General features: G+C 49.6%; 1 protein-coding gene across 1 annotated transcript; it reads right to left on the reverse strand.

The window, feature by feature from the left end:
• Positions 1–230: 230 nt before the first annotated feature.
• Positions 231–6,822, reverse strand: LOC137306128 (probable G-protein coupled receptor 139). Its single transcript, XM_067975187.1, has 2 exons — positions 6,753–6,822; positions 231–1,099 (listed from the first exon to the last, which is right to left on the reverse strand). The coding sequence occupies exons 1-2, from the start codon at positions 6,820–6,822 to the stop codon at positions 231–233; spliced, it is 939 nt and encodes a 312-aa protein (XP_067831288.1).
• Positions 6,823–27,745: the final 20,923 nt, after the last annotated feature.

The following is a 27,745-nucleotide window of genomic DNA, read 5'->3' on the forward strand; positions in this document are numbered from 1 at the left end:
CCTCTCCTCTTTGTGAACTCGACCTTCCCCTTTTTATATGCGGACTCATTTTTCCAAAACTACCTGTTTTTATTAACTTTTAACACAATGTCTAGTTGGTACGAGATTGGCAGAATATAGACTGGTTACCTCTGCCCAGAGGCTGTCCCCACCTCAACCCCGCTGTGGCCAGTTTCTAAGGTGAAGTTGAGATTTAATGGCCGGGGAGTCTGCCAGCACTGCTTCGCTTTTCAGTCTTTCATGAATTTCAGAAACAGATGAATGGGATGTGTCACGGCTCGCCTCATCTCCTCCCTGAACTTAGCCTGGGTGAGAGCGTAAATGCAGGTGTTGGTGCAGGAGTTCAGGTACATCAGCATGTCCCCGACATGAGTGACTACAGCCATGCGGCTCATGTCCAGCAATATCTCTTGAAACACAAAGTCCACGACTCTGGTCATCCACAACACGATGAAGCTGCCCGATATGGCGAAGAGCAGGATGATGGACCTTCTCCGGTTCTCCATCTCGGGGTCAACTTGCTTCCCATCGTTGCCTTGACCCCGCAATGTCCTGCGCACCCGACTGGCCACTAGAATGTGCTTGACGGTCAGAGCGTTGAGCAGCAAGATGGACACGTAGGGAATGAGAGGAGTTAAGGCCATTCCGGACCACATGTATAATGCCCAGGGCGTTTTTGAGCACACGTTGCGAAGCCTACAGCCGCGGGTGTGATCAGGCTCGTAAATGAAATAGCGAGGGATGTTCCGCAAGTAGCTCAACACCCACACAGTCACAATCACTCCCACCGCCGCTCTCTCCGTGCAGTATCTCGCTTTCAGCCTCTGGCAACAAATGGCCACAAAGCGATCGAGGGTGAAGGCGACGGTGAGCCAGACCGAGCAATCTACCACCGAAGCATTCACAATACTGTGCAGGCTGCACACATAGTAATGGGTGAGGAAGGAGAAGGGGAAGTAGAGGGAGCACAGGTAGTTCAAGATCACGCAGAAGGTGATGACCAGCAAGTCCGCTGCTGCCATGGACACCAGGTAACGGCCCGTACATCTGGAGAGGCCGCAGCTTCCTCGGGAGAGAATCACAATGGTCATTAAGTTCGCTGACAGAAAGGGAAAGAGAGGCGACGGTTACTAATTACACCCATGTCATGTGTTATGGGACAACACCAAGCTCAAAGAGTGGGAGAGGAGGCCAGGTAAAGCAAGAGGGCATGGTTAGGAGACACCAAGCTAAGAAAGAGTGGGAGAGGAGGACAGGTAAAGCAAGAGGAAATGGTTAGGAGACACCAAGCTTGGAAAGAGTGGGAGAGGAGGCCAGGTAAAGCAAGAGGGCATGGTTAGGAGTCCCCAAGCTTGGGTTGTGAAATCCAGCAGATAGTAGGAGTAAGGGAAAATCACGGGGAGGTGACGAGTACCACAATTGGGAGGTCCTGACTTAGAGTTACAGTGGGAGATCACACGGTCAGTCTTGGTGTCAACACAGTGAGGATGCAGGGAAGTGGGCACATGGCAAATAGGAAAAAGAGAAGACATTTCTAATAAGGATAGAGAAAGGTTCAGATACAGACAGAGGTTGGAGGCTAGAAATTAGAATAGTATTGGCTTCCATAATAATAAATAATCAATAGGTATAACTTGCTATCTAGGTAAGTGTTAATAGCATTCCAGGAACATCAGCTGCTTGGCTTAACTTTCCTCACGTTTTCCCAATCCGACTCTCTCACAGTTATTGAGCTCCCATTGTCCAACTCTCCCTCCATCACTCAATCAGCTCCCATTGTCCAACTCTCTCTCCATCACTCAATGAGCTCCCATTGTCCAACTCTCTCTCCATCACTCAATGAGCTCCCATTGTCCAACTCTCTCTGAATCACTCAATGAGCTCCCATTGTCCAACTCTCTCTCCATCACTCAATGAGCTCCCATTGTCCAACTCTCTCTCCATCACTCAATGAGCTCCCATTGTCCAACTCTCTCTCCATCACTCAATGAGCTCACATTGTCCAACTCTCGCTCCATCACTCAATGAGCTCCCATTGTCCAACTCTCTCTCCATCACTCAATGAACTCCCATCGTCCAACTCTATCCCCATCACCCAATGAGCTCCCATTGTCCAACTCTCTCTCCATCACTCAATGAGTTCCCATTGTCCAACTCTCCCTCCATCACTCAATGAGCACCCATTGTCCAACTCTCTCCATCATCCAATGAGATCCCATTCTCCAACTCTCTCTCCATCATCCAATGAGCTCCCATTGTCCAACTCTCTCTCCTTCACCCAATGAGCTCACATTGTCCAACTCTCTCTCCGTCATTCAATGAGCTCCCATTGTCCAACTCTTTCTCCATCACCCAATGAGCTCCCATTGTCCATGTGTCTCTCCATCACTCAATGAACTCCCATTGTCCAACTCTCTCCATTATCCAATGAGATCCCATTCTCCAACTCTCTCTCCATCATCCAATGAGCTCCCATTGTTCAACTCTCTCTCCGTCATTCAATGAGCTCACATTGTCCAACTCTCTCTCCGTCAGTCAATTAACTCCCATTGTCCACTCTCTCTCCATCACTCAATGAGCTCCCATTGTCCAACTCTCTCTCCATCACCCAATGAGCTCCCATTGTCCAACTCTCTCTCCATCACTCAATGAGCTCACATTGTCCAACTCTGTCCCCATCATCCAATGAGTTCCCATTGTCCAACTCACTCCCCATCACCCAATGAGCTCCCATTGTCCAACTCTCCGTCATTCAATGAGCTCCCATTGTCCAACTCTCTCCATCACCCAATGATCTCCCATTGTCCAACTCTCTCTCCATCACTCAATGAGCTCCCATTGTCCAACGCTCTCTCCGTCATTCAATGAGCTCACATTGTCCAACTCTCTCTCTGTCAGTCAATGAACTCCCATTGTCTACTCTCTCTCCATCACTCAATGAGCTCACATTATCCAACTCTCTCTCCATCACCCAGTGAGCTCCCATTGTCCAACTCTCTCCCCATCACCCAATGAGCTCCCATTGTCCAACTCTCTCCATCATTCAATGAGATCCCATTGTCCAGCTCTCTCTCCATCATCCAATAAGCTCCCATTGTCCAACTCTCCTTCCATCATTCAATGAGCTCCCATTGTCCAACTCTCCTTCCATCATTCAATGAGCTCCCATTGTCCAACTTTCTCTCCATCACTCAATGAGCTCCCATTGTCCAACTCTCCTTCCATCATTCAATGAGCTCCCATTGTCCAACTCTCTCTCCATCATCCAATGAGCTCCCATTGTCCAACTCTATCTCCAGCATCCAATGAGCTCCCATTGTCCAACTTTCTCTCCATCACTCAATGAGCTCCCATTGTCCAACTCTCCTTCCATCATCCAATGAGCTCCCATTGTCCAACTCTCTCTCCATCATTCTATAAGCTCCCATTGACCAACTCTCTCTCCATCACTCAATGAGCTCCCATTGTCCAACTCTCTCTCCATCATCCAATGAGCTCCCATTGTCCAACTCTCTCTCCATCCTCCAATAAGCTCCCCTTGTCCAACTCTCCTTCCATCATTCAATGAGCTCCCATTCTCCAACTCTCTCTCCATCACTCAATGAGCTCCCATTGTTCAACTCTCCTTCCATCATTCAATGAGCTCGGATTGTCCAACTCTCTCTCCATCATTCTATAAGCTCCCATTGACCAACTCTCTCTCCATCACTCAATGAGCTCCCATTGTCCAACTCTCTCTCCATCATCCAATGAGCTCCCATTGTCCAACTCTCTCTCCATCATCCAATAAGCTCCCATTGTCCAACTCTCCTTCCATCATCCAATGAGCTCCCATTGTCCAACTCTCTCTCCATCATTCTATAAGCTCCCATTGACCAACTCTCTCTCCATCACTCAATGAGCTCCCATTGTCCAACTCTCTCTCCATCATCCAATGAGCTCCCATTGTCGAACTCTCTCTCCATCATCCAATAAGCCCCCCTTGTCCAACTCTCCTTCCATCATTCAATGAGCTCCCATTGTCCAACTCTCCTTCCATCATTCAACGAGCTCCCATTGTCCAACTCTCCTTCCATCATTCAATGAGATCCCATTGCCCAACTCTCTCTCCATCATCCAATAAGCTCCCATTGTCCAACTCTCCTTCCATCATCCAATGAGCTCCCATTGTCAAAACCTCTCTCCATCATTCTATAAGCTCCCATTGTCCAACTCTCTCTCCGTTATTCAATGAGCTCCCATTGTCCAACTCTCCTTCCATCATTCAATGAGCTCCCATTGTCCAACTCTCTCTCCATCATCCAATGAGCTCCCATTGTCCAACTCTCTCTCCATCATCCAATGAGCTCCCATTGTCCAACTCTCTCTCCATCATCCAATAAGCCCCCCTTGTCCAACTCTCCTTCCATCATTCAATGAGCTCCCATTGTCCAACTCTCTCTCCATCACTCAATGAGCTCCCATTGTCCAACTCTCCTTCCATCATTCAACGAGCTCCCATTGTCCAACTCTCCTTCCATCATTCAATGAGCTCCCATTGTCCAACTCTCTCTCCATCATCCAATGAGCTCCCATTGTCCAACTCTCCTTCCATCATCCAATGAGCTCCCATTGTCCAACTTTCTCCCCATCACTCAATCAGCTCACATTGTCCAACTCTCTCTCCATCATCCAATGAGCTCCCATTGTCCAACTCTCCTTCCATCATTCAATGAGCTCCCATTGTCCAACTCTCTCTCCATCATGCAATGAGCTCCCATTGTCCAACTCTCTCTCCATCATCCAATGAGCTCCCATTGACCAACTCTATCTCCATCATCCAATGAGCTCCCATTGACCAACTTTCTCTCCATCATGCAATGAGCTCCCATTGTCCAACTTTCTCCCCATCACTCAATGAGCTCACATTGTCCAACTTTCTCTCCATCACTCAATGAGCTCCCATTGTCCAACTCTCCTTCCATCATTCAATGAGCTCCCATTGCCCAACTCTCTCTCCATCATCCGATGAGCTCCCATTGTCCAACTTTCTCTCCATCATGCAATGAGCTCCCATTGTCCAACTTTCTCCCCATCACTCAATGAGCTCACATTGTCCAACTTTCTCTCCATCACTCAATGAGCTCCCATTGTCCAACTCTCCTTCCATCATTCAATGAGCTCCCATTGCCCAACTCTCTCTCCATCATCCAATGAGCTCCTATTGTCCAACTTTCTCCCCATCACTCAATGAGCTCACATTGTCCAACTTTCTCTCCATCACTCAATGAGCTCACATTGTCCAACTCTCCTTCTATCATTCAGTGATCTCCCATTGTCCAACTCTCTCTCCATCATTCAATGAGCTCCCATTGTCCAACTCTCCTTCCATCATTCAATGAGCTCCCATTGTCCAACTTTCTCTCCATCACTCAATGAGCTCACATTGTCCAACTTTCTCTCCATCACTCAATGAGCTCACATTGTCCAACTCTCCTTCTATCATTCAGTGATCTCCCATTGTCCAACTCTCTCTCCATCATTCAATGAGCTCCCATTGTCCAACTCTCTCTCCATCATTCAATGAGCTCCCATTCTCCAACTCTCTCTCCATCATCCAATGAGCTCCCATTGTCCCACTTTCTCCCCATCACTCAATGAGCTCACATTGTCCAACTTTCTCTCCATCACTCAATGAGCTCCCATTGTCCAACTCTCCTTCCATCATCCAATGAGCTCCCATTGTCCAACTCTCTCTCCATCATCCAATGAGCTCCCATTGTCCAACTATCTCTCCGTCATCCAATGAGCTCCCATTGTACACCTCTGTCTGTCATCCAATGAACTCCCATTGTCCACCTCTCCCTATCACTCAATGACTTCTCATTTTCCAACTCACAACTTGTATTCGACTTCCCTGACCAAAGGAACGGATGATTCCTGGGTATATTTACTATTTTACACAGTTGGAAAATCACCCTCCCAATTCTGTAAATGTGCAAATTGTAATGTATTTTTCATAGAAGTTTTGTTATTGTACACCACATATCCTTATTAATCACACATTATGGAGCAGGAAGAGAAGATGTTAATGATATACTTGTTTCACTTCCAGTTGCACGGTAACATTGAGAGTGAGAGTGAGAGAAGGAAATGACACAAAAGCAGTGCAAGAGCAGAATGGAAAGACCTATATTAGTCGACACACATACACATACATACACACACACACAAACTCACACACAAAGCCACATACAGAAAGACACACACACACAAACTCACACACAACGACACACACACAAAGACACACAAACACTCAAACACAAACCTACACACAAACACATATACACACAAGCACACACAAAAAGACACACTCAAACACAAAGAAACACAGACACAGAAACACACACACACAAACACACACACACATACAAACACACACAAACACACACTCACACAGACAGACATACACACAGTAAAACATGCACACATTCACACAGTAGCATTCGCACACAGTCACCTGCAACACATACTCGCATGCAAACACAAACTCAGATACAAATGCATGGACATACACAATCTCGCATGCCACACGGACAGACACACAAACTCACACGTGCACACAGACACACTCACTCACATACGTACATGCATACATGTGCATACACACATGTGCATACACACACACTCACAGGTGCACACACACACATTCCCAGGCAGCCAGTGTTTAAAGAGGATTTCCCTCATTTGGCGACTATCTCCTACTCACATACCGGCCACACCGATGACTGCCAGGGAATGGTAGAACACATCCTGTACCAGAAAGAATGCCAAGCTTCCCATCCTCGGAGAGAGTCAGGGATGTGGGTTGGAGCTGGAGACTGCTGCACACACTGAAACACCAAGGCGTTCGAAACAGCCCCTAATATATACCCAGGAGGATCCCCCAGTGAGACAGGGAGCTCAGGGAACTGGGATCAGCTGCAGTCAGTGCAGCAGGCAGACTGGGGCAGGGTGTTAGCTATCCTAGTCCTGGGGGATACGGCTTACACAGAGATTGCACTGTTTAAAAACCTCAAACACACGCTGTAATAGCATAGAGTCACCGAGTAATATTCAGAGCAGCTGTATTGAATGAATTGAATAGTTCATTATCTGCACCTAGTTAATTCAAACCCAGATGGCAAAATATTTGCTCAGGGTTATAGAAAAAGAAAAAAAAAACAGACTTAGGGAGGACATAGAGAGACTGGTGAAATGGGCAGACACATAGCAGATGAAATTTAACACAGAGAGGTGTGACGTGATGCATTTTGGTAGGAAAAATGAGAAGAGGCAATATAAACTAAATGGTACAATTTAAAAGGCGATGCAGGAACAGAGAGACCTGGGGGTGTATGTACACAAATCTTTGAAGGTGGCAGGACAAGTTGAGAAGACTGTTAAAAAAACAAATGGGACCCTGGGCTTTGTCAATAGAGGCATAGAGTACAAAAACAAAACAGTTGTCCCAAAAGTTTATAAAACACTGGTTAGGCCTCAGCTGGAGTATTGTGTTCAATTCTGGGCACCACACTTTAGGAAGGATGTCAAGGCCTTAGAGAGGGTGCAAGGAGATTTACTGGAATGGTACTAGGGATGAGGGACTTCAGTTATGTGGAGAGACTGAAGAAGCTGGGATTGTTCTTCTTAGAACAGAGGTGGATAAGGGAAGATTTGACAGAGGTGTTCAAAACGTGAATGGTTTTGAGAGAGTAAATAAGCAGAAACTGTTTTCAGTGGCAGAAGGGTTGATAACCAGAGGACACAGATTTAAAGTGATCGGCAAAAGAGCCAGAGGCGACATGAGGGAACATTTTTTTACGCAGCGAGTTGTTATGATCTGGAATGCACTCTCTGAAAGGACGGTGGAAGCAGAGTCAATGATAACTTTCAAAAGGGAATTGGATAAATATGTGAAGGGAAAAGATTTACAGGGTTATGGGGAAAGAGCGGGGAATGGGACTAATTGAATGGCTCTATCATAGGGCTGGCACAGGCATGATGGGCCTAATGGCCTCCTCCTGTGCTGTACCTAAATTGAATACTAGGATGCCATGAAAGAACTTACATTTCTATAGCGCCTTTCACGACCTCAGGACGTTCCAAAGCGCTTTACAACCAATGAAGTACTTTTGAAGTGTAGTCACCGTTGTAATGTAGGAAATATGGCAGCTAATTTTGCACAGCAAGATCCCACAAACAGCAATGAGCTAAATGGCCAGATAATCTATTTTATTGAAGTTGGTTGAAGGACACCAAAGAAGATGAAGAATCTAACCTGGGGTTGTATCACAGAATCCCTCACTAAAATTGGTCAGTCTCATTCTCTGGTCAGCCTCTCCCTGCGATCAGTCTCTCCCCGTGCTAAGTCTCCCCGTGGTCAGATCCCTTGCGGTTAGTCTCCCCTATGGTAAGTCACTTGTTCTGGTCAGACTGCACTTGGTCCATCTCCCTGTGGTCAGTCTCAATATGGTCAGTCCACCTGTGGTCAGTCCCTCAGTGGTCAGCTCGTCAGTGTCCAGTCCCCCTGTGGTCAGTCTCCTTGTGGTCACTGTCTCTGTGATCAGCCTCCCAGTGGTCAGTCTCCCCGTGGTCAGTCTCATTCTGATCAGAATTCAACCCTCACAATATCGGATGTTACAGACAGACACAATGGTTAGTCTCTCCCAGTGGTCAGCCTCTCACTGTGCTCAGTCGCCCTGTGGTCAGACCATTGGTTGTCAGTCTCTCCCAGTGGTCAGTTCTTCCTGTGGTCAGTCTCTCCCTGTGCTCAGTACCACTGTGGTCTGTCCCTCTGTGATTAGTCTCCCCTTGTGGTCAGTCTCTCTGTGGTCAGTCTTTCTGTGGTCAGTCTCTTTATGGCCAGTCTCCTTGTGGTCAGCCTCTCTACGGTTAATTTCCTGTGGTCAGTATCTCTGTGTTCAGTCACCATGGCCAGACCCTTATGGTCAGTCTTCCTATGGCCACTCTCCCTGTGGTCAGCCTCTCTTTGGTCATTCTCTTTTTGGTCAGTCGCTCTTTGTTCAGTGTCTCCCAGTGCTCAGTCTCCCTGTGGTCAATCTCCCTGTGGTCAGATACAGTGTGGTCAGACATTCCTTGTGGTCAGACACTCCTTGTGGTAAGACTCTCTGTGGTCAATCTCTCCCTGTGGTCCGTCTGTCTGTGGTCAAATTCGCTGTGGTCACTCTCCCTGTGGTCAGTCTCCCCTTGGTCAGATTTACAGTGGTCATTCTCTCCATGTGGTCAGTCTCCACGTGGTCAAACTCCTTATGGTCAGAATCCATGTGGTCAGTCTCCCTGTGTCCAGTCTTAGTGCTCAGTCTTCCTGTGGTCAGTCTCCCTTTGGACAGTCTCCCTGTGGTTAGTCTCCCTGTGGTTGGTCTCTCTGTGGTCAGTCTCCCTCTACTCAGTCTCCCTGTGTCCAGTCTCTCTGTGGCCAGTCTCCCTGTGGTCAGTCTTCCTGTGGTTGCTCTCTCTGTGGTCAGTCTCCCTCTACTCAGTCTCCCTGTGTCCAGTCTCTCTGTGGCCAGTCTCCCTGTGGTCAGTCTCTCCCTGTGATCATTCTCTCCCCGTGTTAAGTCTCCCCATGGTCAGATCCCCTGTGGTCAGTCTCCCCTGTGTAAGTCACTTGTTCTGGTCAGACTGCACTGTGGTCCGTCTCCCCGTGGTCAGTCTGAATGTGGTCAGTCCAACCTGTGGTCAGTCCCTCAATGGTCAGTCCACCAGTATCCAGTCCCTCTATGGTCACTCCCCTTGTGATCACCGTCTTTGTGATCAGCCTCCCAGTGGTTAGTCTCCCCGTGGTCAGTACGTCTGTGGTCAGTCTCCCTGTGATCACTCTCTCCGTGGTCAGTCTCCCTGGGATCACTCTCTCTGTGGTCAGTCTCTCAGCGGTCAGTCTCGCTGTGCTCACTCTTGCTGTTGTCAGTCTCTCTGTGGTCAGTCGCCCAGTGGTCAGTCTTATCCTGTCGTCAGTCTCTCTGTGGTCATTCTCTCTGTGAGCAGTCTCGCTGTGGTTACTCTCCCTTTATTTAGTCTCACTGTGGTCAGTCTTCCTGTGGTCAGTCTCCCTGTTGTCAGTCTCCCTGTGGTCAGTCACCCTGTAGTCAATCTCCCTGTAGTCAGTCTCCCTGTGGTCAGTCACCCTGTAGTCAATCTCCCTGTAGTCAGTCTCCCTGTGGTCAGTCACCCTGTAGTCAATCTCCCTGTAGTCAGTCTCCCTGTGGTCAGTCACCCTGTAGTCAATCTCCCTGTAGTCAGTCTCCCTGTGGTCAGACTCACAATGGTCATGTTCCCTGAGGTAATGCTCTCTGTGGTCAGTCTCCCTGTGGTAACTCTCACTGTGATCCGTCTCAGTGCTCAGCCCCCTGTGGTCAGTCTCACTGTGCTCAGTCCGTTTGTTGTCAGTTTCAATGTGGTCATTCTCCCTGTAGTCAGTCCCCTTGCAGTCTGTCTCCTTGTGGTAATTCTCACAGAGGTCAGTCTCTCAGTGGTCAGTCTCTGCAGTCAGTCTCTCAGTGATCTGTCTCTCTGCAGTCAGTCTCTCTGTGGTCAGTCTCTCTGAGATCATTCTGTGGTCTGTCTCTCTGTAAACAATTTTACAACACCAAGTTATAGTCCAACAATTTTATTTGAAAATCACAAGCTTTCGGAGGCTTCCTCCTTCCTCAGCATTCACCTGAGGAAGGAGGAAGCCTCCGAAAGCTTGTGATTTTCAAATAAATTTGTTGGACTATAACTTGGTGTTGTAAAATTGTTTACAATTGTCAACCCCAGTCCATCACCGGCATCTCCACATCATGTCTCTCTGTAGTCAGTCTCCCTGTGGTCTGTCTCTCGGTCAGTCTCTCTGTGATCATTCTGTGGTCTATCTCTCTGTAGTCAGTCTCCCTGTGTCAGTCTCCCTGTGGTCTGTCTCTCCGTGGTCAGTCTCTCTGTGGTCAGTCTCTCAGGGTTCAGCCTTGCTGTGGGCACTCTTGCTGTTGTCAGTCTCCCTGTGGTCAGTTCCACTATGGTCAGACCCTGCGGTCAATCTCTCATGGTAAATGCCCCAGTGCTCAGACCCTCTGAGGTCAGTCACTATGCAGTAAGTCTCTCCCTGTGCTCAGTCTCCTAGTGTTCAGTCTCACCCTGTCGGCCGTCTCTCTGTGGTCATTCTCTCTGTGGTCAGTCTCGCTGTGGTTACTCTCCCTTTATTCAGTCTCCCTGTGGTCAGTCTACCACTGGTCAGTCTCCCTGTGGTCAGTCTCCCTGTGGTCAGTCTCCCTGTGGTCAGCTTCCCTGTGGTCAGTCTACCACTGGTCAGTCTCCCTGTGGTCAGTCTCCCTGTGGTCAGTCTACCAGTGGTCAGCCTCCCTGTGGTTAGTCTACCAGTGGTCAGCCTCCCTGTGGTTAGTCTACCACTGGTCAGTCTCCCTGTGGTCAGCCTCCCTGTGGTTAGTCGACCAGTGGTCAGCCTCCCTGTAGTCACTCTCCCTGTGGTCAAACTCACAATGGTCATGCTCCCTGTAGTAATGCCCCCCGAGGGCAATCTCCCTCTGGTCAGTCTCACTGTGGTCACTCTCACTGTGCTCAGTCTCGCTGTGGTCAGGCCCCTTTAGTCAGTCTCTCTGTGGTCATTCTCTCTGTGGTCACTCTCTCCGTGGTCATTCTCTCTGTGATCATTCTCTCTGTGGTCAGACTCTTTGTGGTCATTCTTTCTGTGGTCAGACTGGATACAGCAAAGGCTATGGGCCCCAAAAACATCCTGGCTGTAGTGCTGAAGACTTGTGCTCCAGAACTAGCTGCGCCTCTAGCCAAGCTGCCCCAGTGCAGCTACAACACTGGCATCTACCCGACAATGTGGAAAATTGCCCAGGTATGTCCTGTCCATAAAAAGCAGGACAAATCCAATCCGGTCAATTACCGCCCCATCAGTCTACTCTCAATCATCAGCAAAGTGATGGAAGGTGTCGTCAACAGCGCTATCAAGTGGCACTTACTCACCAATAACCTGCTCACCGATGCTCAGTTTGGGTTCCGCCAGGACCACTCAGCTCCAGACCTCATTACAGCCTTGGTCCAAACATGGACAAAAGAGCTGAATTCCAGAGGTGAGGTGAGAGTGACTGCCCTTGACATCAAGGCAGCATTTGACCGAGTGTGGCACCAAGGAGCCCTAGTAAAATTGAAGTCAATGGGAATCAGGGGGAAAACTCTCCAGTGGCTGGAGTCATACCAAGCACAAAGGAAGATGATGTGGAGATGCCGGTGATGGACTGGGGTGGACAAATGTAAGGAGTCGTACGACACCAGGTTATAGTCCACCTGACGAAGGAGCAAAGCTCCGAAAGCTTGTGATTTCAAATAAAGCTGTTGGACTATAACCTGGTGTTGTACGACTCCTTACAAAGGAAGATGGTAGTGGTTGTTGGAGGCCAATCATCTCAGCTCCAGGACACTGCAGCAAGAGTTCCTCAGGGCAGTGTCCTAGGCTTAACCATCTTCAGCTGCTTCATCAATAACCTTCCCTCCATCATAAGGTCAGAAATGGGGATGTTCGCTGATGATTGCACAGTGTTCAGTTCCATTCGCAACTCCTCAGATAATGAAGCACTCCGTGCCTGCATGCAGCAAGACCTGGACAACATCCAGGCTTGGGCTGATAAGTGGCAAGTAACATTTGCGCCAGATAAGTGCCAGACAATGACCATCTCCAACAAGAGAGAGTCTAACCACCTCCCCTTGACATTCAACGGCATTACCATCGCCGAATCCCCCAGCATCAACATCCTGGGGGTCACCATTGACCAGAAACTTAACTGGACCAGCCATATAAATACTGTGGCTACAAGAGCAGGTCAGAGGCTGGGAATTCTGCGGCGAGTGACTCACCTCCTGACTCCCCAAAGCCTTTCCACCATCCACAAGGCACAAGTCAGGAGTGTGATGGAATACTCTCCACTTGCCTGGATGAATGCAGCTCCAACAACACTCAAGAAGCTCGACACCATCCAGGACAAAGCAGCCCACTTGATTTGCACCCCATCCACCACCCTAAACATTCACTCCCTTCACCACCGGCGCACAGTGGCTGCAGTGTGTACCATCCACAGGATGCGCTGCAGCAACTCGCCAAGGCTTCTTCAACAGCACCTCCCAAACCCACGACCTCTACCACCTAGAAGGACAAGAGCAGCAGGCACATGGGTACAACACCACCTGCACGTTCCCCTCCAAGTCACATACCATCCCGACTTGGAAATATATCGCTGTTCCTTCATCGTTGCTGTGTCAAAATCCTGGAACTCCCTTCCTAACAGCACTGTGGGAGAACCGTCACCACATGGACTGCAGTGGTTCATGAAGGCGGCTCACCACCACCTTCTCAAGGGCAATTAGGGATAGGCAATACATGCCGGCCTCGCCAGCGATGCCCACATCCCATGAATGAATAAAAAAAAAGACTCTCTGTGGTCGGTCTCTCTGTGGTCAGTCTCTCTGTGGTCATTCTCTCTGTGGTCATTCTCTCTGTGGTCATTCTCTCTGTAGTCAGTCTCTCTGTGGTCATTCTCGCTGTGGTCAGACTCTCTGTGGTCGGTCTCTCTGTGGTCATTCTCTCTGTGGCCGGTCTCTCTGTGGCCTGTCTCTCTGTGGCCTGACTCTCCGTGGCTTGTCTCTCTGACATCATCATGCCCTTCTGTGGTCATCATGCCTTTCTGTGGTCATCATATCTCTCTGTGGGCGGTCTGCCTCTTTGTGGGTGGCCTGCCTCCCTGTGGCCAGTCTCTCTGCGGCCATTCTCTCTGTGGCTAGTCTTTCTGCGGTCATTCTCTCTGTGGTCATTCTCTCTGTGGTCTGTCACTCTGTGGTCATTCTCTCTGTGGTCATTCTGCCCGTAGTCAGTCTCTCCCTCTGCTCAGTCTCACAGTGGTCCAACTCTCTGTGGTAAGTCTCCCAGTGGTCAGTAACCCAGTGGTCAATCTCTATGATCAGTCTCCCTGTGGTTAGTCCCCCTCTGGTCAGTCTTCCTATGGTCAATCTAACTTTGTAGGGCCTCACTCTGGTTACGTGCCTTATGGCGGTTCCCTGTGGTGATTCTCACTGTGGTTAGTCTCCCTGTCATCGCTCTGCTTGTTGCCAGATTCTCCAGTGGTCAGCCTTCCTGTGGTCACACCCCTTGTGGACAGTCTCCCTGTGGTCATTCACCAGTGGTCAGTCCATCTGTGGTCAGTCCTCCTCTGGTCAGTCCCCAGTCGTCAGTCTCTGGATTGTCACTCTCCCTACAGTCAGTAACCCAGTGGTCAGTCGCCCAGTGGTCAGTTTCTCTGTGGTCAGTCTCCCTGTGGTCATTTTGCTTGTTTGTCATTCTCTCTATCGTCAGTCTCATGATGGTCAGTTTGCTTGTTATCAGTCTTCCTGTGGTCAATCCCTCTGTGGTCAGTCTCCCTGAGGTCAGTTTCACTGTGGTCAGTCTCCCTGTGGTAAGTCCTCCTGTGATCAGTCGCCCTGTGTTCATTCTCCAAATGGTCAGTCTATCTGTGGTTGGTCCTTCTCTGTTCGGCCCTACCTTGGTCAGTCTATCTGTGGTCAGTCCTTCTCTGGTTGGCCCACCAGTGGGCAGTCTGCCTGTGGTCAGTCCCTTTGTAGTCTGTCTTTCTGTGGTCATTCTCCCAGAGGTCAGTCCCTCGGTAATCAGTCTCCCTGCGGTCAGTCTTTAGGTTGTCACTCACATTATTGTTTTCGTAACATAGGACATGGGAACTAAGGATGAACAGACTGCACAGGACATTCCTATGTTCCCATTATAGTCACTCTCACTGTGGGCAGTATCCCAATGGTCAGTCTCCCTGTAATCAGTCCCCCTAGGGTCAATAACCCTATAGTCTGTCTCCCTGTCTTCAGTCTCCCTGTATTCAGTCTCCCTGGAATCAGTCTCCATGTCGTCAGTCTCCCTGTCGTCAATCTTGCTGTGGTCAGTCTCCAGGTTGTCACTCTCGTTATGGTCTGTCTCACTATGGTCAGTCTGCCTGTGGTCAGTCTCCCTGTCATCAGACTTCCTGTGGTCAGTCTCGCTGTGGTCAGTCTCCATGTTATCATTCTCATTATGGTCTCTGTCGTTGTGGTCAGTCTCCATGTGGTCAGCCTCCCTGTCGTCAATCCCCCTGTTAGTCTCGCTGTCAGCGGTTGCTCTGTGGTCATTCTCCCTGTGGTCAGTCCTCCTGTGGTCAGTCCTCCTGTGGACAGTTTCCCAGTGGTCAGTCTCCCAGTGGTCAGTCTCCTGTGGTCAGTCCTCCTGGGTCAGTCACCATGTGTTCATTCTCCAAGTTTTTTTTTATTCGTTCATGGGATGTGGGTGTCGCTAGCAAGGCCAGCATTTATTGCCCATCCCTAATTGCCCTTGAGAAGGTGGTGGTGAGCTGCCTTCATGAACCGCTGCAGATCGTGTGGTGAAAGTTTTCCCACAGTGCTGTTAGGAAGGGAGTTCCAGGATTTTGATACAGCAACGATGAAGGAACAGCGATATATTTCCATGTCAGGATGGTGTGTGACTTGGAGGAGAACGTGCAGGTGGTGTTGTTCCCATGTGCCTGCTGCCCTTGTCGATCTCGGTGGTAGAGATTGTGGGTTTGGGAGTTGCTGTCGAAGAAGCCTTGGTGAGTTGCTGCAGCGCATCCTGTGGATGGCACATACTGCAGCCACAGTGCGCCGGTGGTGAAGGGAGTGAATGTTTAGGGTGGTGGATGGGGTGCCAATCAAGCGGGCTGCTTTGTCCTGGATGGTGTCGAGCTTCTTGAGTGTTATTGGAGCTGTACTCATCCAGGCAAGTGGAGAGAATTCTATCACACTCCTGACTTGTGCCTTGTGGATGGTGGAAAAGCTTTGGGGAGTCAGGAGGTGAGTCACTCGCCACAGAATACCCAGCCTCTGACCTGCTCTTGTAGCCACAATATTTATGTGGCTGGTCCAGTTATGTTTCTGGTCAATGGTGACCCGCAGGATGTTGATGGTGGGGGATTCTGCAATGGTAACGCCGTTGAATGTCAAGGGGAGGTGGTTAGACTCTCTCTTGTTGGAGATGGTCATTGCCTGGCACTTGTCTGGTGCGAATGTTACTTGCCACTTATCAGCCCAAGCATGGATGTTGTCCAGGTTTTGCTGCATGCGGGCACGGACTGCTTCATTAACTGAGGGGATGCGAATGGAACTGAACACTGTGCAATCATCAGCGAACATCCCCATTTCTGACCTGATGATGGAGGGAAGGTCTTTCATGAAGCAGCTAAAGATGGTTGGGCCTAGGACACTGCCCTGAGGAACTCCTGCAGCAATGTCCTGGGACTGAGATGATTGGCCTCCAACAACCACTACCATCTTCCTTTGTGCCAGGTATGACTCCAGCCACTGGAGACTTTTCCCCTGATACCTATTGACTTCAATTTTATTCGGGCTCCTTGGTGCCACACTCGGTCAAATGCTGCCTTGACATCAAGGGCAGTCACTCTCACCTCACCTCTGGAATTCAGCTCTTTTGTCCATGTTTGGACCAAGGCTGTAATGAGGTCTGGAGCCGAGTGGTCCTGGCTGAAGCCAAACTGAGCATCAGTGAGCAGGTTATTTGTGAGTAAGTGCCGCTTGATAGCGCTGTCGACGACACCTTCCATCACTTTGCTGATGATTGAGAGTGTACTGATGGGGCGGTAATTGGCCGGATTGGATTTGTCCTGCTTTTTGTGGACAGGACATACCTGGGCAATTTTCCACATTGTCGGGTAGATGCCAGTGTTGTAGCTGTACTGGAACAGTTTGGCTAGAGGCGCAGCTCGTTCTGGAGCACAAGTCTTCAGCACGACAGTCGGGATGTTGTCGGGGCCCATAGCCTTTGCTGTATCCAGTGCACTCAGCCGTTTCTTGATATCACGTGGAGTGAATCGAATTGGCTGAAGACTGGCTTCTGTGATGGTGGGGATATCGGGAGGAGGCTGAGATGGATCATCCACTCGGCACTTCTGACTGAAGATGGTTGCAAACGCTTCAGCCTTGTCTTTTGCACTCACCGTGCTGGACTCTGCCATCAATGAGGATGGGGATGTTCACAGAGCCTCCTCCTCCCATTAGTTGTTTAATTGTCCACCACCATTCACGTGGAGAGACTGGAGAAGCTGGGATTGTTCTCCTTAAAACAGAGAAGGTTAAGGGGAGATTTAATGGAGATGCTCGAAATTATGAGGGGTTTTGACAGAGTAAATAAGGAGTAACTGTTTCCAGTGGCAGAAGGGACGGTAACTAGAGGACGCAGATTTAAGGTAATTGGCAAAAGGGCCAGAGGGGGAGATGAGGAAACATTTTTTTACGCAGCGAGTTGTGATGATCTGGAATGCGCTGCCTGAAAGGGCGGTGGAAGCAGATTCAATAATAACTTTCAAAGGGGGAATTGGATAATTACTTGAAGGGGAGAAAATTGCAGGGTTATGGGGGAAAAGCTGGGGTGTGGGACTAATTGGATAGCTCTTTGAAAGAGCCGGCACAGGCACGATGGGCCGAATGGCCTCCTTCTGTGCTTTAAGATTCGATGATTCTATTCTATGATAATGTTTTTTCTGTTCACATGTTTCGCCCGAGTGAATTGGAATCGTTCCACCTTTGTTAAGAATCACTCCCCTTGTTTATTATTTCCAGTCAGGTGTGACCCGGTTTATTGACAAGTTGTTGTATTTAGAGCTCATTTCGGATTTGTCGAGTGTTTATAAAAGGTGAAGTGAGAACAGAAAGAGAACAGCACTAATTGAACCCATGGTCCTATTGCCAGGAACAGTGGCTCCACTCTCACCACATGCCTTGCCCCAAGACATGGCACGGATTCAGGAATCCATCTTTGTCATATTTATCTCCGAAATTCCACTCCTCCAACAGATCCTGTTACGTTCCTCTTCAATTCCTCATTCCATATCTCCACTGTCACCGACCGAGTGATGCTGATTGAGGAGAGAGGGAGGGAGAGAGAGAGAGGAGGGGAGGTAGAGAGACAGAGAGAGAGAGAGGGGGAGAGAGAGAGACAGAGACACAGAGAGAGGGAGAGTGAGAGAAAGTGAGAGAGAGAGACAGATATCGAGAGTTGCAAGAATAAAATCATGGAATCTTACAGCATGGAATGAGGCCATTCAGCCCATTGTGCCTGTGCCGGCTCTTTGAAGGAACTATCCAATTCGTCCCACTCCCCTGCTCTTTCCCCAGAGCCCTACAATTTTCTCCCCTTCAAGTGACACTGAGACACACACGAGCGATACAATGCCAGGCGGCAATGAATCATTCCTCTTACCCGCAGTGTGCTGGACATGTACAGGAGCTGACACTGAGATACACCTCTTTGGCCAAACTTTTGGCCACCTGTCCTAATATCTCCTTATGTGACTGATCTGCATCTGAACTCCATCGACTCGCCTTGGTTCCATATCCCTTAATACCCTTTACCAATAAAAATCAATCAGTCTCTGCTTTGAAATTTTCAATTGACCCCCAGTCTCAACAGCTTTTTGGGGGAGAGAGTTCCAGATTTCCACTCCCCTTTGAGTGAAGAAGTTCTTCCTGACATCACCCCTGAACGGCCTGCTCTAATTTTAAGGTTATTCCTCCTTGTTCTGGACTCCCCCCACCAGAGGAAATAGTTTCCCTCTATCTACCCTATCAAATCCTTTAATCATCTTAAACACCTCAATTAGGTGACCCCTTAATTTTTTCACACACGTTTACATTTAAAACGAAAAGATAAAAACCCGTGGCCACAATTTCCAACATCTTCCAGTTCTGATGAAAGGTCTTTGACCTGAAACCTTCACTCTGTTTCTGCCTCACTTGCTGAGCTTTTCCAGCATTTTCTGTTTTTATTTCAGATTTCCAGGATCCGCAGTATTTTTGCTTTTGACTTTGCTGCAATTACTTTATTGGTTTCGAATTTGTGGACCAACCTGTTTTGCTGCACACGGGAAGAATGTTGGTTCTCTCCATGCATTTCCCCCGAGTGTTGGAATCGTTCCACCTTTGATAAGAATCATTCCCCTTGTTGATTATTTCCAGTCAAGCGTCACCCGGTTTGTCGGTAAGTTGTTGTTTTTAAAGCTCATTTCGGATTTTGCGAGTGTTTATAAAACACGCAGGGTTTCAAAACGTGAAGTGAGAACAGAAAGGTAAACTGGAGATTCACCATCTTATAAGAACAGCACTAATTGAGCCCAGGTTTCTGTTGCCAGGAATAATCGCTCCACTCTCACCACACGCATTGCCCCAAGGCCCTGGTAAAGATTCAGGAATCTGTCTTGGTCATATTTATCACTGAAATTCCCCTCCTCCATTTGCTTCCGCCTCAACTGATCTTGTCACATTCCTCTTAAATTCCTCATTCCATATCTCCGCTGTCACTGACTGAGTGGCTCTGGCTTCTGATCGAGGAGAGAGGGTGGGAGACAGAGAGAGAAGAGAGTGAGCGACAGACAGACAGAGAGCGGGAGAGGGGAAGACAGAGAGAGGTAGTGAGAGAGAGGGACAGATGTAGAGAGTTGTACGAATAGAATCATAGAATTTTACAGCACAGAAAGAAGCCATTCGGCCCATCGTGCCTGTCCCAGCTCTTTGAAAGAGCTACCCAATTAGTCCCACTCCCCTGCTCTTTGCCGATATCCCGAGAATTTTCACCTTTCAACTATTTATCCAATTTCCTTTTCAAAGTTATTATTGAATCTGCTTCCACCGCCCTGTCAGGCAGCGCATTCCAGATCATAACAACTCGCTGCGTAAAAAAATTTCTCCTCATCTCCCCTCTGGTTCTTTTGCCAATTACCTTAAATCTGTGTCCTCTGATTACCGACCCTCCTGCCATTGGAAACAGTTTCTCCCTATCTGCTCTATCAAAACCCTTCATGATTTTGAACACCTCTATCAAATCTCTCTTTAACCTTCTCTGTTCCAAGGAGAACAATCCCAGCTTCTCCAGTCTCTCCACATAACTGAAGTCCCTCATCCCTGGTGTCATTTTAATAAATCTCCTCTGTACCCTCTCCATCCTTCCCAAAGTCTGGTACCCAGAATTGGACACAATACTCCAGCTGGGGCCTAACTAATGTTTTATAAAGGTTTAGCATAACTTCCTTGCTTTTGTGCCTCTATTTATAAAGCTGAGGACCCCGTATGATTTTAACAGCCTTCTCAACTTGTCCTGCCACCTTCAAATATTTGTGTATGTAATTCCCAGGTCTCTCTATTCCTGCACCCTTTAAAATTGTACCATTTAGTTTTTCTTGCCTCTCTGCATTCTTCCTTCCAAAATGCATCACTTCACACATCTCTGCGTTAATTTTCACCTGCCAAATGCCCATTTAACCAGTCTGTGTCTGTCCTCCTGAAGTCTGCTACTATCCTGCTTGCGGTTTACTGCTTTTCGCAGTTTCGTGTCAGCCGAAAACTTTGAAATTATACCCTCTATACCCAAATCCACGTCATTAATACATTTCAAAAAGAGCAGTGGTCCTTATACTGATCCCTGGGGAACACACTGTATATAGAAACATAGAAACATGGAAAATAGGAGCAAGAGTGGGCCATTCGGCCCTTCGGGCCTGCTCCACCATTCAAAATGATCATGGCTGATCGTCTAACTCAGTACCCTGTTCCCGCTTTTTCCCCATATCCCTTGATCCCTTTAGCATTAAGAAATATATCTATCTCCTTCTTGAATACATCTAATGACTTGGCCTCCACTGCCTTCTGTGGTAGAGAATTCCACAGGTTCACCACCCTCTGAGTGAAGAAATTTCTCCTCATCTCGGTTCTAAATGGCATGCCCCGTATCCTGAGACTGTGACCCCTGGTTCTGGACTCCCCAGCCATCGGGAACATCCTCCCTGCATCTCGTCTGTCTAGTCCTGTTAGAATTTTATATGTTTCGATGAGATCACCTCTCATTCTTCTAAACTCGAGTGAATATAGGCCTAGTCGACCCAATCTCTCCTCATACGTCAGTCCTGCCATCCCAGGAATCAGTCTGGTAAACCTTCTTTGCACTCCCTCCATGGCAAGGACATCCTTCCTCAGATAAGGAGACCAGAACTGCACACAATACTCCAGATGTGGTCTCACCAAGGCCCTGTATAACTGCAGCAAGACATCCCTGCTCCTGTACTCAAATCCTCTTGCAATGAACACCAACATACCATTAGCATATACTTCCCTCCGGTCTGAAAAACAACCTTTCTGCAGTCGGTCTACCTGCCGTCTGTCCTTATCTGTTTGGCCCCCCAGTGGGCAGTCTGCCTGTAGTCAGTCCCTTTGTAGTCTGTCTTTCTGTGGTCATTCTACCAGAGTTCAGTCCTTCAGTGATCAGTCTCCCTATGGACAGTCTCTAGGTTGCCACTCATATTATTGTTATAGTAACATAGGACATAGGAAGTCAGGATGAACATAGTGCACAGGACGTTCCTACATTCCTATTATAGTCACTCTCACTGTGGGCAGTCTCCCAATGGTGAGTCTCCCTCTGATCAGACCCACTGTGGTCTGTATCGCTATGGTCTGTCTCCCCTTCTTCAGTCCCCCTTTGGCCAGCCTCCCTGTGGTCAGTCTCCCTGTGGTCATTCTCCCTGTGGTCAGTCTCCCTGTCGTCAGTCTCCCTTTCATCAGTCACCCTGTCATCAATCTCCCTGTCGTCAATCTCCCTGTCATCAGTCTCCCTGTCATCAGTCACCCTGTCGTCAGTCTCCAGGTTGTCACTCTCATTATGGCATGTCTCACTATGGTCAGTTTCCTTGTGGTCAGTACCCCTGTGGCCAGTCTCTCTGTGGCCAGCTCCCTGTGGTAAGTCTTTCAGTGGTCACTCTCTCCCTGTGGTCTGTCCCCCTCTGGTCTGTCCAACAGTGGCCAGTCCCCCTCTGGTCTGACCACTGTGTTCATTCCCCCTGTGGGCAGACCCCTGTGGTCAGTCTCTCTGTGGTCAGTCTCTCTCTGATCAGTCTCCTATGATGAGTCTCCATGTGGTCAGCCTCGATGTGGTCAGTCTCCCAATGGTCAGTCCCACTCTCGTCAGCCTCCTAGTGGTCAGGCTCCTTGTGGTCAGTCCCCCAGTGGCCAGTATCCCACTGGTAAGTCTCCCAGTATTCAATCTCTCCATTGTCAGACAACTGTTTGAAAGGCCCTCCGTGGTCAGTCTCCCTGTGATCAGTCTCTCATTGGTCATTCTCCCTTTGGTCAGTCTTCTTGTGGTCATTCTCTGTGTGGTCTGTCTCCCAGTAGTCAGGCACCCTGTGGTCAGACTCCCTGTTGTCATTCTTCCTGTGGTCAGACTTCCTGTGGTCAGTCTCCCTGTTGTCATTCTCCCTGTGGTCAGTCTCCCTGTGCTCAGTCTCCCAGTGCTAAGTCTGTCTGTGTTCAGTCTCACAGTGATCAACCTCTCTCTTGACAGACTCCCGGTGGTCATCCCCTCTGTAGTCATTCTCACTGTAGTCAGTCTCCCTATGGTCAGCACCCTGTGGTTAGACTCCCTTTGGTAAGTCTCTCTGTGGTCATTCTCCCAGTGGTCAGTCTCCCTATGTTCAGGCTCCCTTTGGTCAGGCTTTATATTGTCAGTCTCTCTGTGGTCAGTCCCCAGGTTATCAATCTCCCTGTGGTCAGTCTCCCTGTGGTCAATCTCCCTGTGGTCAGTCATCTTGTGGTGAGCCTTCCTGTGGTCAGCCTCCCTGCATTCAGTCTCCTAATGGTCAGATTCTCTATCTTCAGACTCCCGGTGGTTAGAACCAATCTAGTAAGATACCCGGTAGTCAGTCTCCGTGTCATCAGTCTCTCCCTGTGGTCAGTTCCCATGTGGACAGTTACCCTGTGATGAGTCTCCATGTGGTCAATCTCCCTGTGGCCAGTCCCCCCATTATCAGTCTATCTGTGGTCAGTTGCTCTCCTGTCTCCTGTGGTTAGTCTCTCTGCGGTCGGTCCCCAAGTGGTTAGTCTCTCTGCGGTCGGTCCCCGAGTGGTTAGTCTCTCTGTGGTCGGTCCCCTAGTGGTTAGTATCTCTGTGGTCGGTCCCCAAGTGGTTAGTCTCTCTGTGGTCAGTCCCCGAGTGGTTAGTCTCTCTGTGGTCGGTCCCCGAGTGGTTAGTCTCTCTGTGGTCAGTTCCCAAGTGGTTAGTCTCTCTATGGTCAGTCCCCAAGTGGTTAGTCTCTCTGTGGTCGGTCCCCAAGTGGTTAGTCTCTCTGTGGTCAGTTCCCAAGTGGTTAGTCTCTCTGTGGTCAATTCCCAAGTGGTTAGTCTCTCTGTGGTCAGTCCCCAAGTGGTTAGTCTCTCTGTGGTCAATTCCCAAGTGGTTAGTCTCTCTATGGTCAGTCCCCAAGTGGTTAGTCTCTCTATGGTCAGTCCCCAAGTGGTTAGTCTCTCTGTGGTCGGTCCCCTAGTGGTTAGTCTCTCTGTGGTCAGTTCCCAAGTGGTTAGTCTCTCTATGGTCAGTCCCCAAGTGGTTAGTCTCTCTATGGTCAGTCCCCAAGTGGTTAGTCTCTCTGTGGTCAGTTCCCAAGTGGTTAGTCTCTCTGTGGTCAGTTCCCAAGTGGTTAGTATCTCTGTGGTCGGTCCCCTAGTGGTTAGTCTCTCTGTGGTCAGTTCCCAAGTGGTTAGTCTCTCTGTGGTCGTTCCCAAGTGGTTAGTCTCTCTGTGGTCGGTCCCCAAGTGGTTAGTCTCTCTGTGGTCGTTCCCAAGTGGTTAGTCTCTCTGTGGTCAGTTCCCAAGTGGTTAGTATCTCTGTGGTCGTTCCCAAGTGGTTAGTCTCTCTGTGGTCGATCCCCTAGTGGTTAGTCTCTCTGTGGTCAGTCCCCGAGTGGTTAGTCTCTCTGTGGTCGGTCCCCGAGTGGTTAGTCTCTCTGTGGTCGATCCCCTAGTGGTTAGTCTCTCTGTGGTCAGTCCCCTAGTGGTTAGCCTCTCTATGGTCAGTCCCCTAGTGGTTAGTCTCTCTGTGGTCGGTCCCCAAGTGGTTAATCTCTCTGTGGTCGTCCCCAAGTGGTTAGTCTCTCTGTGGTCGGTCCCTGAGTGGTTAGTCTCTCTGTGATCAGTCCCCTAGTGGATAATCTCTCTGTGGTCAGTTTCTATATGGTCAGTATCCTGGTGTTGAGTCTCTCTGTGGTCAACCTCTCTGTGTTCTGTCCATCTGTGGTCATTCTCCCTGCGGCCAGTCTCCCTGAGATCAGTCCCTCTTTGGTCATTCTCGCTTTTGTCTGCCCCCTGTGGTCATTCTCTCTGTGGTCAGTCTCCCTGTGGTCAGTCACCCTGTGGTCAGTCTCCCTGTGCTCATTCTTCCTGAGATCAGTCTCTCTTTGGTCATTTTTGCTTTATTCTGCCCGCTATGGTCATTCTCTTTGTGGTCAGCCACGCTGTGGCCAGACCTCCTGTGGTCACTCTCCCTATGGTCAGTCTCCCTGTGGTCAGACTCCATATGGGCAGTCTCCCTGTGATCAATTTCCCTGTGGTCAGTTATACTGTGCTCAGTCTCTCAATGGTCAGTCTCTCTCTGTGCTCAGTCTCCCAGTGCTCAGTATCTCTGTGGTCAGATTCCCAGTGGTCAATCTCACTGTGGTCAGCCCCCAGTGGCCAGACTCTCTGTGGTCAGTTGTCCTTCGGTCAGTATCCTTGAGGTCAATCTCTCTCTGTCGTCAGCCTCCCTGTTTTCAGTCTCCCAGTGGTCAGATCCCTCTCGTCAGATGCCAGGTGGTCAGCCACTCTGTGGTCAGTCACACAGTGGACACTTTCCCTGTGGCCAGTCTCTCTCTGGTCTGTCGCACTGTGGTCAGTCTCTCTTTGGTCAGTCCCCCTGTGGTCAGTCCCCCTGCGGTTAGTCTGCCTCTCGCCAGTCTCTACATGTGGTCGGTCTGCCTGTCGTCAGTCTCTCCGTGGTCAGTCTCCCTATGGTCAGTCTCCCTATGGTCAGTCTCCCTGTAGTCAGATGCCCTGTAGTCAGATGCCCTGTAGTCAGATGAACTGTGGTCAGTCTACCTGTGGTCAGTCTATCTGTGGTCAGTCTCTCCCTGTGATCAGTCTCCTACTGCTCCATCTCCCTGTGGTCTGTCTCTCAGTGGTCAGTCTCCCTGTGGTCAGTCCCCAGTGGTCAATCTCTCTCTTGTCAGAACCCCGGTGGTCAGCCCCTCTATGGTCAGTCCCCCTGTGGTGAGTCTGCCAGAGGTCAGTCCCCCTGTGGTGAGTCTGCCAGAGGTCAGTACCCCAGTGGTCAGTCTGCCAGAGGTCAGACCCCAGTGGTCAGCCTATCTGTGGTCATTCTCTCTGTTGTCAGTCTCCCTGTCGTCAGTTGCTCCCTGTGGTCAGCCTCCCTGCGTTCAGTCTCCCAGTGGCCAATCCCCTTCTCGTCAGAATCCCGGAGGTCAGCCCCTCTATGGCCAGTCTCCCGGTTGTCAGCCTCTCTGTGGTCAATATCTCTGCGGTCTGTTTTTCTGTGATGAGTCCCCCTGTGGCCAGTATCCCAGTGGTCAGTCGCTCTGTGGCCAGTCTATCTGTGGTTAGTCACCCTGTGGCCAGCCTCTTGGTGGACAACCTCTCCATGGTCAGATACCAGTTGGAAAGGCCCTCTGCAGTCAGTCTCCTAGTTGTCCATCTCTCTGTGTTCAGTCTCCCTGTGTTCTGACTTGCAGTAGTCATTCATCCTGTGGTCAGTCTCCCTGTGATTCGTCTCTCTGTGGTCCTTCTCTCTGTGGTCCTTCTCTCTGTGGTCCTTCTATCTGTGGTCAGATTCCCTGTGGTCACTCCCCCTGTGGTCCTTCTCTCTGTGGTCAGATTCCCTGTAGTCACCCTGCCTGTGGTCCGTCTCTCTGTGGTCAGCCCATCCATGGTCAATCTCATGGTGGTCATCCTCTCTTTGGTCAGTCACTCTGTGGTCAATCTCACTGTGGTCAGTAAATCTCTGGTCAGCGTTCCAGTAGTCAGTCTCTCTATGGTCAGTCCCCATCGGGTCAATATCCCAGTGGTGAGCCCCCAGTGGCCAGACTCTCTGTGGTCAGTCACCCTTTGGTCAGTATCCTTGAGATCAATCTCTCTCTGTCGTCAGCCTCCCTGTTTTCAGTCTCCCAGTGGTTAGATCCCTCTCGTCAGACGCCCGGTGGTCAGCCATTCTGTAGTAAGTCACGCGGTGGACACTTTTTCTGTGGTCAGTCTCTCTTTGGTCCACCGCCCTGTGGTCAGTCCTACTGTGGTTAGTTTGCCACTCGCCAGTCTCTACACGTGGTCAATCTGCCTGTCGTCAGTCTCTCCGTGATCCGTGGGAATGCACGAGGGTGAATAGTTCTGTTATGTTTGCATATTTTCATTTATTAATCCATAAATGAGTGTTTGATTTTGCATTTAGTGGTGGTTTTTATTCATGCAATGAGCTGAGAGGGCACCAATGTGTAATCTGATTGAGGGCGATTTGATTGTCTTGTGGGAGGGGAAAGGTGGGGAATGTAGGACTGTTGGTGAGTTGGGGGATGTAGTTCCAATTATTGATGTTGCATGTGGCAGCATGGCTCTCATTATAGGCCTGCTGTGCACATGTGCGTGGATTCCTGACCGCTGTCATCAGTCACGTCGTGAGGGGATAGCCCTTGTCACCCAGTAGCCAGCCTTTGACTTGCTGAGTCGGGTGAAAGATAGCTGGCACGTTGGACTGCCGCATGACGAAGGCATCGTGACTGCTCCCAGGGTAGCGGGCATCGACCTCCAAGATGAGATGTGTGTGGTCGCACACCGGCTGCACGTTGAGGGAGTGGAAGCCCTTTCGGTTGACGAAGACGGCCGAGTTGATGTGCGGGGCACGCAGGGCAATATGTGTGCAGTCCATGGCACCCTGCACCATGGGGAAGCCAGCAATGTGGGCGAACCCCCGTGCTCGATCGTTCTGATTGTCTCTGTGGAGAGGGAAGGTGATGAACCTGTTCCTCATGTGGTACAGTGCGTCTGTGACCTCCCTTATGCAGCAGTGCACTGCATACTGCGAGATGTTGCACATGTCGCCAGCAGAGGCCTGAAATGCTCCTGAGCCGTAGAAATTCAGTGCCACAGTGACCTTCACAGCCACAGGCAATGCTGTCCTCGCCCTGCTCTCTGAGGCTGCAGTTGTGGCCGCACCAGTTGACAGATCTCGGTGACGGCTTCCTTGGTGAACCTCAGGCGTCGGATGCAATCCTCCTCGGTCATGTTGAAGTAAGAGAATTGATCCCTGAAGGCCCTAATTGGGTAGGGCCTCCTGCTCGGTGCCCTGTGCCTCCTCGTCCTCCGTCTCCTCGCAGCTTGACCTGCAGGGCGTGGCCTCTCTGCATGCTCCCAGTCGTGCTCAATGCCCAGCGGGAGCCCTAGCAGACCGCCCACGTTTGGCAGGAATGTTATTCCACCAGGGTTGTAACTTTCCAACCCGTAAGGCAGTACCTGCCAAACCACTCTCAAATATAGTCTAGGAACTCTCAGTAAGAATAGGGAGCTTCAAAAAACACTTCCTACTCCTCCAGCAGCCAGAAGCAATAATCCAGCAACTAACCTGCAACACCTGCATGGCCCTTTAAATAGCGCTGGTGGGTGGTGGGGGGGGTTCCTTCAGGCACTGTAAGAAATGTTTAGATGGTCGGGGATAAGACTGTACGTTGAGTTGAGCATTAAGGTCCAAAATGGTGTCTATCACTTTAAATCAGCGTTGAACACTGATTGAAGCCATTTTCTCCCCACTTTACATGCTTCCAGCGTTCGT

Source organism: Heptranchias perlo, chromosome 42 (assembly GCF_035084215.1).
Source record: "Heptranchias perlo isolate sHepPer1 chromosome 42, sHepPer1.hap1, whole genome shotgun sequence".
NCBI classification, from domain to species: Eukaryota; Metazoa; Chordata; class Chondrichthyes; order Hexanchiformes; family Hexanchidae; genus Heptranchias; species Heptranchias perlo.